Consider the following 14033-nt stretch of genomic DNA (forward strand, 5'->3'; position numbering starts at 1 on the left):
CTCTGTCGTTTTATTCCATTAAAAAATGGATATATATATATATATACGCTATAATATTCTTACCAACCAATTAAAAACTCTCTTTCTTTCTGAAGGTTTGCCCTGAGGTATTTCAAGGACACGTCTCCAGTCTTTCAGAGGCTCTTCCTGGAGAGTTCAGATGCAAATCCAGTCCGGTATGGGCGCAGGCGGATGAAACTTCGGGACCTAATGGAGGCAGCTTACAAGTTTCTGCAGCAAGAGCAGTCTGTGTTCCGGGACCTCTGGGACTGGAGTGTGTGCGTCCCACTCCTCAGGAGCCATGACACCTTGGTCCGCTGGTACGTAGCTGGTGGGCTGTTCCTGTTCTTCTAGTATGGGGACAGTTGCAGGACCCTGGAGTTGTGTGCATGAAGAGGAAAAGGAAACCATTTAAAATATGTTGTTTTTGTTTTGGTGCCTTTGGGGTTTTGCTCCCTTTCATGTGTCATTTCAGAGGGAAATCAGATAACATGAGTGGAATTCCATTATTCTTATGTTCCATCAAGTGAATTCACTGTGCTCGATTGTGATTTCTACCTTTCCCTGTGTTAAATTCCAAAAGATTTCCTGTTTGGGTGTTCAGTTGGCTAGTAAATTTTCTTTATTCTTTAGACTCCGCTGCAGATCCTGAGTTTATATACTTTGGTTTTCTCCAGGTACACAGCCAATTGTCTTGCTTTGGTCACCTGTATGAATGAAGAGCACAAGTTATCATTCCTTAAGAAGATTTTTAATAGTGAAGAACTGATCCATTTCAGGTTAAGGTAAGCAAGAGCATTCCTAGAGATGTCTGCGTGGCTTTACTGGGCGTTAGAGCCATTGATGAGCTCCTAATTCTCTCAGGTTACTTGAGGAGGCCCAGCTGCAGGACTTGGAGAAGGCCTTGGTGTTGGCCAATCCAGACACACCCCTTTGGCGGAAGGACAAGGAGCTGCAGTACTCCACAGGACACCTTGTTTCGGCAGACCTCTCCTCCAGGGTCACTGCTGTCTGTGGTGTGGTGTTGCCTGGGCAACCGCCAGCCCCTGAAGAGCAGGTACGTTGACATCAGTGGTAGGTTTGCCCTCTTCCAGCTAAACACTGAGTGTGTATTTTTCCTTGGCTGGGCTTTGTGTTTTATGTGTGAGCAAAATTGAGCTTGCCAAATTACTGTTCCACTTAGAGAAGTATTCAGGGAGAGAGTAGAGAATTCACCCAGGACCCTCCTCTCTGATAGTCCCATTGTCTCTGTTTAGTGTGGAATTAGAAATCATGATGATGCCTGTGCATCAGGCTCTTAACTTGAGCAAAACTCCTCCATATATGACTTGTTTGTTTACCTGCTTCAGCAGCTGTTTGAAGTTGGACACCGTGATGCCATATTTATATAAAACTAAGGCAGAATGGGGCTTCTCAGGTGACACTAGTGGTAAAGAACCCACCTGCCAATGAATGAAACTTAAGACATGTGGGTTTGATCCTTGGGTGGGGAAGATCCCCTGGAGAAGGGTATGGCAACCCACTCCAGTTTTCTTGCTTGGAGAATTCCCATGGACAAAGGAACCTGGTGGGCTATGGTCCATAGGGTGGCAAAGAGTCAGACACTAATGAAGCTTCGTACCACAAGACAGAGTGACTTGTCCAGGGCCCTTGGGCTGCCCTTTGGCAGAGACAGGGCTTGGCCCGGCTGTTATTGCCAGCAGCTTCTTTCTGTCACGGTATTCTCTGCCTATGGTGTGGGAGGCCTGCATCTGCAGTGAGCTTGTCCCCTGCCATAGTAAATGACCTTTCCAAGAAAGTGGCTCAAAGGCCACTCTGTTTTTCCCCAGCAGTCTTTAGTCGGTTCATCAGATCTACCTAGTTTTCTCCCTGGAACAAGTTCTGGGTCATTGCTTGACCGTCAGTTTGTACCTGGGAAGTACAATGAAAAGGATTAGAAAAAAGTGCACCTCTTGAGTGTACAGCTGCATGATAATTCATAAACTAGATATATGTGTTGCCAGCACTGAGACAGCAGTATTTCCAAAGCCCCTGGTATTTCCCTGTGGTCAGGAAGACTTCCCCACCCATCTTTAACCACTCTCCTAATGTAGACAGATCCTAACGTAGACAGAGGATGAGATGGTTGGATGGCATCACTGACTCAGTGAACAGGAGTTTGAGCAAACTCCAGGAGATAGTGAAGGACAGGGAAGCCTGGTGTGCTGCAGTCCATGGAGTCGCAGAGTCAGGACATGACTTGGTGAGTGAACAACAAACAACAACAATATAGGTTAGGTTTGGAGCATTAGCACTTTAACACAGGGAAGGATTTGGGTTGGGATGGGCTTGATAGTGGATGGCAGTGGCAGAGCACTGGGGCAGAAGTGCAACCTGGAGCTACAGCCCAGTCTGCTAGCTGCTGGGAGTAACAGCTCCGCAGAAAGTTCAGCAGCTTCCAGCCCTGAATCTCATTTTGTCCTTACATATCTCTAGGGGACAAGCTCTGTTTGAGAAGTTATCATTCCTTAAAAGTTCATAATCACTGCACTCTTCCAAGAGATCCTTTTTTTCTGTATCAGTAGGTAGCTTATTATTAAATTTTTTAAAAGTTGTGGTAAAATGAACGTAATGTTCACCATCTTTTAACATTTTTAAATGTACTCCTCAGTATTGTTGAGTATGTTTACATTGTTGCACAAACAAGCTCCAGAACTTTTCATCTTGCTGCTGCTGCTACTAGGTCGCTTCAGTTGTTTCTGACTCTGTGCGACCCCATGGACGGCAGCCCACCAGGCTCCCCCATCCCATTAAACATATTGGGTGCGTTATGATTATGATTATTATTTTACTTTTTGTTACGGAAAATGTTAAACATATTCCAGAGTAGAAATAGTAGTATAATAAATTCACATGTAATCATTCAGCTTCAGTAATTATAAATTCATGGTCAGTTATGTTGCATTTATATTTCTGAACACTGCTCACACGTATTATTTTGAAGTAATTCCCAGATACCATGTTATTTCTTAATTATTAATTAAATAATTTATTGTAATGTATTATATATAATAATTATTATTGTTGTAATATAAAAATATCTTTAATTAAATAGGCATGCCTTGCTTTATTGCACTCATGGATGGTGCATGGTTTTTTGTTTGTTTTGTTTTTTACAAACTGAAGGGTTGTGGCTTGAGCAAGTCTCGTGGTACCATTTTCCCAACAGCATTTGCTCACTTAGTGTTTCTCTGTCACATTTTGGTAATTCTTGCAATATTTAAAACTGTTTAATTACTATGGAAAAAGCAAGAGAGTTCCAGAAAAACATCTACTTCTGCTTTATTGACTATGCCAAAGCCTTTGACTGTGTGGATCACAATAAACTGTGGAAAATTCTGAAAGAGATGGGCATACCAGACCACCTGACGTGCCTCTTGAGAAACCTATGTGTAGGTCATGAAGCAACAGTTAGAATTGGACACAGAACAACAGACTGGTTCCAAATAGGAAAAGGAGTACGTCCAGACTGTATATTGTCATCCTGCTTATTTAACTTTTATGCAGAGTACATCATGAGAAACGCTGGGCTGGAAGAAGCACAAGCTGGAATCAAGATTGCCGTGAGAAATATCAATCACCTCAGATATGCAGATGACACCACCCTTATGGCAGAAAGTGAAGAGGAACTAAAAGCCTGTTGATGAAAGTGAAAGAGGAGAGTGAAAAAGTTGGCTTAAAGCTCAACATTCAGAAAATTAAGATCATGGCATCTGGTCCCGTCACTTCATAGCAAATAGATGGGGAAACAGTGGAAATAGTGTCAGACTGTATTTTTTTGGGCTCTAAAATCACTGCAGATGGTGACTGCAGCCATGAAATTAAAAGACGCTTACTCCTTGGAAGAAAAGTTATGACCAACCTAGATAGTACATTCAAAAGCAGAGACATTACTTTGCCAACAAAGGTCTGTCTAGTCAAGGCTATGGTTTTTCCTGTGGTCATGTATGGATGTGAGAGTTGGACTGTGAAGAAGGCTGAGTGCCGAAGAATTGATGCTTTTGAACTGTGGTGTTGGAGAAGACTGTTGAGAGTCCCTTGGACTGCAAGGAGATCCAGCCAGTCCATTCTGAAGGAGATCAACCCTGGGATTTCTTTGGAGGGAATGATGCTAAAGCTGAAACTCCAGTCCTTTGGCTACCTCATGCGAAGAGTTGACTCATTGGAAAAGACTCTGATGCTGGGAGGGATTTGGGGGCAGGAGGAGAAGGGGATGACAGGATGAGATGGCTTGATAGCATCACGGACTCGATGGACGTGAGTCTGAGTGAACTCCGGGAGTTGGTAATGGACAGGGAGGCCTGGCGTGCTGGGATTCATGGGGTCGCAAAGAGTCAGACACAACTGAGCAACTGAACTGAACTGAATTACTATTATATTTGTTATGGTGATCTGTGACTGATGATCTTTGCCACTGTTGCAAAGATTTCAATTCAGTGAAGTCTCAGATGATGGTTAGCTTTCTTAGCAATAAAATGTTTTTTAAATAAAGGTGTATACATTGTTTTTTAGACATAAAACTATTGCACACTTAATGGACCAGAGTTTAGTGTAAACATAACTTTTATATGCACTGGGAAACTGAACGTTTTGTGTGTCTTGGTTTATTATATTTGTTTTATTGCTGTGGTTTGGAATTGAACCTGCAAAATCTTTGAGGTATGCCCATAGTTTAGTGTATGTGTGTGTATTTCTGTTATGCAGGCTATATAGTGGATATATAGTACTGGGAACTTTATTCAGTATTCTGTGATTAACCATAATGGAAAAGAGTATAAAAGAATGTATATATGTGTAGTTGAATCACTTTGTTGTATAGCTAAATTAACACAACATTGTTAATCAACTATACTTAAATAAATTAAAAAAAAATTAAATCCCTGGTATTCTTTATTGTACCTGGAAAAAAATTAATGTCTTTACTTCCATGATTGTCTAATAAGTGTATTGTGTGCATTCTTGATCTTAGACATGAAATCCTAGAATATGGTGAGAGGAAGAAAAATGAAAATCCAGTCATGATAGATGAGATTTGCTCCCACTCACTATGTATCACCTTTTTTGGTTTGGGAGAGGTTTTCTTATATTTGTTAGTAAGTTCCCACCCCTCTCACTAGGATGAGAGACAGGAAAGGGAAAAAGCCTGATCCTTACTTTTGATACATGCTTGTTACTATAGATCCTGTACTACTAATTTATTGGCAGAGGTTTATGTAAAAGTCAGTTGTTGTAGAAATTAACCTGTGCCTTTGGTAGAAAGACTCTTCTTGATGTGCCTTTTATTTCTCACTTGTCTCCTTAGGCGAGTAGTAGGAGTTCTTCTCGTGAACAGGAGCTGACCTTTAGGTCTTACGTGCTGGTCGACTCAGTGTGCAAAAATCTTCAGACCCTGGCTATGGCAGTGGCTTCTCAGAAGGCTGTGTTGTTAGAAGGACCAATTGGATGTGGCAAAACTTCATTAGTTGAACATTTAGCTGCAATGACAGGTAGAAGGAAGCCGCCTCAACTTCTCAAAGTCCAACTTGGAGATCAGACTGACAGTAAGGTAACTAAGAAATGGCAGATTTTGGTGGGTGAACGTGCTTTGAATATTTGCTTTAAAATATTGTTTTTGCTAAGAAACTGAAATAACTGATATTCCTCCTAACAGAGGGGATCATGCTATAAAACCTCAGGTGCCCATTATAACCCTGTAAAAGTTTATTGGAACTAATCTTAGGGTGCGGCACTGGCACCTCAGGTGTGTGGTTTCAGTAAGTACTTCATCTTCTTTCTACAGATGCTGTTGGGAATGTATCGCTGCACAGATGTGCCAGGGGAGTTTGTGTGGCAGCCTGGGACCTTGACACAGGCAGCCACCAAGGGACACTGGATCCTTCTGGAGGATATTGACTATGCCCCCTTGGACGTGGTACGTCATCTCCACAGTAACTCACTAATTTCTTGTCTTCAAATTGTGTTAATAGTGATTCTGGGGCATTATTTAAACAACACAGGCTATTTCGTTAGAGATGATATGTTGATTATCCACCTAATCTATTTGAGTTCTTGGATTACCAGGCTGATCTCTTGTTTGATAGAAAATCAGTAAAATTCTGCTTATCCTGTTTCCTTTAATAGTTGAATGTGTGATCAATTTCTCAGTATATTTTTTTCCTCGTTTAGTTAAAAATGTGATCAGTATCACAGCCTTTCTAAGAATAGGCTCAGTGGGAAACATCTTATGCATGATACAGATACATTGAGAACTTTGAAGTCCACTCCCCAGCTGTGGCATCTGTAGAGTAGTGAGCTGAGGACACAGGAAGGAAAAGATGATGTTACAAGTGCCTGCTTGTCTTTGTTCAATTAAGGAAAATAAACTGGATGTGTATTTCCGACTTTTTAAAAAGATCACTCTTCTATGTGTATGAAATTTAGCAATGGAGGCAGTCAGTCCCTGTGTCTTCTGTATTCTGTGAACTATGACATCCCCCCCACCACCCAACTCCCACCCTAAAATGTATTGCAAAATGAAAACAATCTTTCTGTGGGTAGACTTTCCCAAGATTGGTTTTAGTTTTCTTTAACGTCAAAGCTACCTCTATATGGACTTTACCCTCTTGGATTGAAAGAGGAGATAGGGAGGAAGGAGGAGAGGTGGGGCAGGTCTTTGGGTTTAGGGAGATATGAAGGGGAAAGGGTGGCTATAAATATGTGTGTCTTATGACACATGCATATTTCAGAGTCTGAGGTAAAGATGTAATGGGGTTATTGGCCTGGTGTTACCACTATGTTCTAAGATTTTAACGCTAAGTTTTATAGGGCTGGAACTTAGTTTTCTTGATAAGCCGGGGATGACTCCTACCAAGGAGACTTTACAGTGAAACTGAATTATAAATTACAAGGCCAACTTAAAAGTATTTGTTGAGTCTTAGCCCTTCCTAATGCTCTCTTTCCTGGACAAATTTTTTTAGACCTCAGGATACCTGAGAAGTCATTAGGATTATGAATCATAGAATTTGAGCCAAAAAAGTTAGATGAACAGAAGGGATTTTCCATTCAGGTCATGATGAAGCATAGGTGTCTGTCCCTGTCCCATTGCTAAGTACATGCTTTGATGACCAAGTCCAGATTCAAGACTAAGCTGTTGCTTTCTGACTTGTTCTTGTCATCACTTGGGTCATGTCTAGTACATCAGAAAATTCTTTGAGTTCCGTTTTGTGTTCCATTCCCCTTTTGTTACTACATTTGATTCCAGAGGGTATGTTTATTCAGTTGATTATGTTTAAACTTACCATTATAGTAAAGTTGTATTTACTCAAAAATACACCTTCCCTTGATTATTATTTTGTTATTTCCAGAACTCAGCTAGTAGTGAACCCATTACTGTTTCAAGGTAGCTTTTATAGATCTCATTCAGGATTGTTGCCTTTTGTTTCAAGTTTCATTGTTACCTTGGAGTTGCCCCTCTATGACTTTCCCTTTCTACTCCTAGCCATGTATGAATTAATGATGCTTAATAAAATTATGTTGATATTTTAGAACCCTCTTTCTTGGCTCTTTGTTCTTCTTACTTTGTTTTTCAAAACTTCGTCCTTAAACTCCCATCCCCTACATCCATATGTCTAGTCCATACTTTTCTCAGAAAATCTCTACTTAGATTCCTTAGTGGGTGCAGGTTTTAGGATGTTCAAAATGGACCTTGTCTGCTGTTTTCCCAGAACAACCTTTCCTGACACGTAATAGCCAAGCCAGAAAGAACTTTGCTGTCTCCTTCCTCTCGTCTCCCACTCACTCAGTCTGATGCTGCTGAGTGCTTTTTATCTCTTACTCTGTTCCCCCCTGGCCTGCTGCCTTAGCACAGGGCTTCTTGTTTTTGTCTCTGTCTAATCTATCTTGCCATCTTGCCTTTGTTACTTGACTGATATGTTTTTTCACTTCTTTCCATCCAGGCTGGCTTCCTTTCAGTTTATCTTCCATATTGTTGTATAGTTCATTTTCTAAAACGTAAAATAAAGCTTTTTTCTCCTGAATAAAATCCTCTCAACCACTCTCATGAAAAAGTTCAAACTTCTTAGCTCAGCACAGAAGAGCTTTTATCCTCTGTCTCGTAAGCCTAGTATTTTTTCACTACTTCATGTGCACATTCTACCCTAACCATCACAGACTCTTCTCAGGCCACACTCTTAGGCATGTATGTTTTTATTCATTTTAATATTTTTACCTAGAGTGATTGTGCCGTTCCTTTCCCACCAAACTGGACTAATTTCTGTTCCACTTTAAGACTCGGCGAATGGCATTACCTCTAGGGTGGCTTCACTGCCTTGCTTCTCATCCGCTCCACACTCATCGACAGCCTGTTTTCACGTGGTGTTTTGTTCATCGCTTGGGGTCACACCAGTTAGGCTGTGTGGTAGTTTGCCAGCTACCTCCCATCAGACGCGAGGCTGTAATGCCTCAGTCGTGTCTGGAGTTCTAGTGTCTTGCTTGATTCTGGTCCATAGTAGGCACCCAGTGAATGTTGAACAAGTAAGTTGTTCTGCTGGAGTGTAGTTGACTCCAGTATTCCCACCTGCTTTGACCCCAGTTTATGCTGTGAGAAGTAGCGTTTCCTTTAAGTATGTGTTTGTCATTTGGTTAGAGGGCTGGTTTTGTTTTTGTTTTTGTTTTGCTACTTCTGTCTTTATAGCTTTGTTCCTGGAATTTTGTGATTTAGATTTCTGTGCTGATCCCTCTCTTGGAGAATGGAGAGCTCTTGATTCCTGGCCGAGGTGACTGTGTGAAGGTGGCTCCTGGATTTCAGTTCTTTGCAACCAGGAGGTATGTCCTATTAACCTTTTTGTTTCCATGATGGAGCCTCTGGCTCATGAGTCCACATACTAGAGTGCTGAGCACGCAAGTCCAGGAATAGAGTTCTCTGGGCGTTTAAACAAGGTTAGTTGGAACAGGCCCAACCTTCTCATTCCCGACTGTTTTTCATGGAGATAATTAATTTAGAAAATAAAACCAGTCTTCAAAACCTTGTTTTCATATTTTCAGACATAATCAGAAATGACAGTTGTCAGGTGGCCCTGGATTTGAATCCTGACACTGACTTTTTGTATCTGTATGTACCTTGCTTGGCTGATTCTGATGGGACCAATAATGCCTGCTTTACAGCTTGGTGTAAGTTGTAAAGTTTAGGTGAAATGACTTGCACTAAAGACCTGTCACATGGTGGAGTGCCCAACCATGATGGTGGCGCTAATGCAAATGAAGCCATGTAGACATCAAGCAGTTTAAATAAATAAGTTGAAGATAAGCATCAACCAAGGAATAAAACCTAAAGAAACTTATGTTTATGTCCTTATCTACATTTTAAAACAATGTGAAGGCAGTGGCTTATTTCCTACTACCTGTACAGTTTCTCCAAGATCTTAAAATGCCCAAGAGGGAAACTAATGCTACACTGTGTTTAGTGATGATGTTAGTGTATACTGTACCTCTGTGAACATTCACTCCCAGATGGAGTGCAGAGCTGATCTAACCGTCTTCAAGGAGCACCTTGCTAGACCCTGATAGTTTTAATAGAACCTGTTTTTATTCACAGTGATAGTGAAGTTCTTTCCTGGAAAGTCCTGAGACATCATACAAGGATGTCACACCAACTTCAGTTCATTTCTTGGTTTTGCCATTTGTAGTCATAGTTGAGTGAGCAAGAGACACTTTTCTTTCTCTTCCTTATGATTCTTCCTTGCAGTTAGAGGAAAAGAAGATCACTGTTCCCTCAGGGCAGTTGTTATGAGGATTAAATTAATGGCTTAAGTGTAAGCCTGTGGCTTGCCCAGAATATGTGTTCAATAACTATTCCTTGTCTTCTGGGTATTTTAAATAGTTTTAGGTACTATAGCTTTTGGTAAATAAGCAGTGAACTTATTTTTAGTGCTATGGGTCTTGGTTTGTTTTCTTTTTCCTGAAGATACATCTTAATAAAAAGAAACATGTTTTTGAGATCAAAATGCCTAATAGGACTGTTTGCAGTAATTTGAAAATAACTTGGTTAAAGCTCTATTACTCTCCCCAGGAAAATAGTCAAAGCCGAGTCAGTGGCAGCATTTCATTGTCATCCTCCCTGTAAGCCTAGCATAATAGTGTCTTGACACCAGAAGGAACTGTGAGTTTTATTCAGATGTGACACAATGAATCGCAAGGGATAACCAGGGGCATAATTTAAGATTAAAACTTAAGAACTTTGTGTGACTCTGCTTTTTATTTTGTAATACAGATTGCTGAGCTGTGGAGGAAATTGGTATCGACCACTAAATAGTCATGCTACTCTGCTAGACAAATACTGGACCAAAATTCACCTGGATAATATGGATAAGGCAGAACTAAATGAGGTATGTCATTTGAAAGTATCAGTGCTTTTCTTTTTTACTTTTCATTTATATTAAAAGTTTCAGTGTTGTGTTAGTTTCCACTATACAAAGAAGTGAATCAGCTCTGTTGTTGTTTAGTTGCTAAGTTGTGTTCAGCTTTTTGCAACCCCATGGACTGTAGCCACTAGTCTCTTCTAGGTCCATGGGATTTCCCAGGCAAGAATCATGGAGTAGGTTGCCATTTTCTTTTTCAAGGGATCTTCCCAACGCAGGGATCAAACCCATGTGGCAGGCAGATTCTTTACCACTGAGCTGCCAGGGAATTCCTATTTTAAAAGTTTCAGACTATGCAGAGAAGAGAAATAGCCCAGTGAGTCACGAAAATACTCACCACTCTAAATTTAACAGTTAATGTGCTAACATTTTACTATATTAACTTCATCTAGTACTTTTTATTTGCTAATATATTTGAAAGCAAACCTCGCAGCATTTCACCCTTTAATACTTTGATGCATCTCTAAGGGCATTTCCATATGTAACCACAATATCAATATTATAGCCAATAAAATGAATTATTACTCCTCAGTAGCACTTCATTCTCAGACCACATGAGAATTTCCGCAGTTGTCCTCAAAGGATCTTTTTATTTTTGCTAAGTTGATTGTAACTAGTATCTTTCGCACTTAACAACTTCATGTGCATTTCCATCTGGACCTTAATGGAAACTGAGATGACTTGGTGAAAGGCTTTATACATTAGCTCACTTTGTAGTATCCCTGGTTCTCTGTGACCCCCAAGCGGTGTGCCTCACTCTATGCTGCCAGGCTCTCTCCTCCTCTGCGTCTGCCTTCTCACTTGGGCAGCTTTCTGTCTCCCAGCACTGCACTTTGGACAGTAGCAAATAAAGTATTGTCAGTGAACATTCAGGCATGGCAGGGTCACTTTCCTCTTTCTTGGTGTAAATTTTTACATAAATAAGTGGCACCAGACAACCCAAAATATTTTATCTATTAATAGCATCTAAGTGTTTATTAACAGAGGGGTTTTCAGAGGGCACCAATTACTGGATCAACCTTCATATGATTTCTAAGAACCCTGGCCTTGATGGTGTGAATTTTGAATCTCTGTAGCTTTGTGAGATTCTTATCTCACTGTAGTTCTCAGTTGTATACTTGCGTGTCTATACGTCTTCCTCTCCCTCTCTTGCTGCTCTCAACTGTAAGCTCCACCAGGAACCTACTCAGCTTTGGTGCCCCTGGCATCCGTTCCATGCGTCACAATTCATGTCTATTGTATTGCTCTGACATAATACCCCTCTTTTTTTCTTTGGCTGTTGTAGTCCTTTAAATGTTTTGTTTTCAAACGTTTAAATATTGATAAGCATACCATGTCAGATTAGTTTATCATGTGATATTCTGTTTATATTCTGACATTTATGGTAATAACAAAAGATATTTTTTCTCTGAGGTAGAAAATGACTAATTGGTTGGTACATATAAATCACTATTCAGAACTTTTTTCCTAAATAACCGAGCCCTACTAAAGTGTTAAACCTAGGTTTTTTTCAAGTAAAAATAGCTTTTTTCCCTCACCATGATCATAAGTATACATGTTCATATGATGGAATTACTCCTCAGCAGTAAAATATAGGGAACTACTGATACATACAGTGATGCTTGGGTGAATTTCAAAACCATGATGCTGAGTAAGAGAAGCCAAACTATGCGCTACATCCTGTGTGATGCCATGTATATGAGAAATTTGAAAGCAGCACTGTGCTGATTGGAATCAGATTCATGATTCCAGGGACAGGGGTGCTGGGGAAGGGTGTGATCACAAGGGAACTCTTGTTTTGTTTTATGGGTGATGGAAGTATGTATTTTGTTTATGGTAGCCACAGTCCATAAATATGGTCAGTTTTGAAAATGTTCCGTCTATACACAGAACATGTTTATTCTCTCTTTGAAAGATCCGCATGTGTAGCAAATAAAATGAATTTGTTGATTTTATTATTCACTTCTGTCTTTACTTAATTTTTAATACATTTGAAATATTAAAATTTGTAAAATCTCCCAATTTAACAGAAAGGTATGAAGAAATTAAAACCTGTGAGATCTAATACTTAAAGTGATACTATTAAAAGATTTTAGTTCTTTATCTTTGTAAATATGTGGACTTTACCTCTTTAATATATAAAAAATATGTTGATATTTCATATATTAATATAAATTGGAATCATGGTATACTTCTTAAGCTAATTTAAATATATTAGCTCATAATATTTCTAATACGTGATATTTTTCTTCTCAAGTAGATTTAACAAATCCATATCATAAATATTATGATATTATGGCCACCAAGTATTAATGCTGCACAGAATTCTTAATAATTATTGAAGTGAATTGGACTAGATCTTTGCTTTCTAAATTCTACTGTCTGATAAAAACTACTTTTTATCAGGACTTTAACACTAGCTCCTTTTGCTGTGTTCTACTTTAAAAAAAAAACTTTTGTTTCCTTTCCCACTAAACTATTTCATTGGTGCTTTTGGCTAAGAAATGACTTAATGATGGTACTGCAATTGTCTTTAAAACAATCAGAGTATGTAGTACTTGAAGTGCATGGGCTTTGGATGCCCATGTTGTTTGAGACGTCTTTCCCATCAAGCTTCTGTACCCAAAGCTGTGTGATAGGTCATGAGATTGCCAGATAACAGTTCTGGTCAGGAAGAAGTCATAGTCTTTGGGGGGTTGGAGGTAGTGGGTGAAGGTGGAAGTTTTTACACTTGGTCAAGATGACAGATCTCCTAGAGAAAGTCATTCTTGGTGTGCTTTTAAAAATCACTTTGTCTGCTGCTAATTTTATTTTATTTTATTTTTTGCTTTTTTTCTCCTCTGTCAGGTTCTTCAAAATAGATATCCCAGCTTATCAGCAGCAACCGATCACCTGCTTGATATTTATTTCCAACTTATTGGAGAGAAGCATCACTGTCTGAGCGAAAGTTCTGTTGGAGGGGAACAGGCACCAGAGGAGGTTCCAGAAGCAAGACAAGAAAACAAGAGACTAAGCCTTGAGGGAAGAGAATTGTCTCTCAGGTATTGGGCTAACCGCTTTTGGGTTGGTATTTTAAAAATTGCTTCTCTCAGAAGTTCTTAGCAGCTCAAACTGAATGGTTACAAGAAGTCTGATTTTGAAATTAGACGTTCTCAGTCTCTAATCTGGAGAAGGAAAATGGCAACCCACTCCAGTGTTCTTGCCTGGAGAATCCCAGGGATGGTGGAGCCTGGTGGGCTGCCATCTATGGGGTCGCACAGAGTCGGACACGACTGTAGCGACTTAGCAGCAGCAGCAGCAGTCTCTAATCTGTTTGAGATCTATAGTTACTGAATGGGAAGGCTTATGAAAATAATATTATGTTAGCTTTAAAAAATAACTTTTTTCTTACAGTTTTATTGAGCTATAACTGACAGCTCTATAAGTTTATGGCATATAGGATAATGATTACATGCATGTGGAATGATGACTACAAGTTGAGTGAACCTCCATCATCTCACAGATACTAAGTTAAATAGTAAAAAACAATTCTTTTCTTGTGATAATGTAACAACTCTTCATATATAACATCCTGCTGCTGTTGGCAGCTCACCAGGCTCC

The 14033-nt window shown here is 39.8% G+C and overlaps 1 protein-coding gene across 1 annotated transcript in view; it reads left to right on the forward strand.

Moving 5' to 3' along the window:
* The window catches only part of MDN1 (midasin AAA ATPase 1), a 145364-nt gene that overhangs the window by 16945 nt on the left and 114386 nt on the right, over positions 1-14033 (forward strand). The window contains exons 3-10 of the mRNA XM_012182781.4: positions 96-320; positions 678-785; positions 865-1057; positions 5342-5584; positions 5819-5950; positions 8738-8841; positions 10286-10400; positions 13281-13474. Of these exons, the coding sequence (XP_012038171.3) occupies positions 96-320; positions 678-785; positions 865-1057; positions 5342-5584; positions 5819-5950; positions 8738-8841; positions 10286-10400; positions 13281-13474 (1314 nt within the window). The remainder of the gene's footprint in view (positions 1-95; positions 321-677; positions 786-864; positions 1058-5341; positions 5585-5818; positions 5951-8737; positions 8842-10285; positions 10401-13280; positions 13475-14033) is intronic.

The sequence above is a fragment of the Ovis aries genome, chromosome 8 (assembly GCF_016772045.2).
Source record: "Ovis aries strain OAR_USU_Benz2616 breed Rambouillet chromosome 8, ARS-UI_Ramb_v3.0, whole genome shotgun sequence".
NCBI classification, from domain to species: Eukaryota; Metazoa; Chordata; class Mammalia; order Artiodactyla; family Bovidae; genus Ovis; species Ovis aries.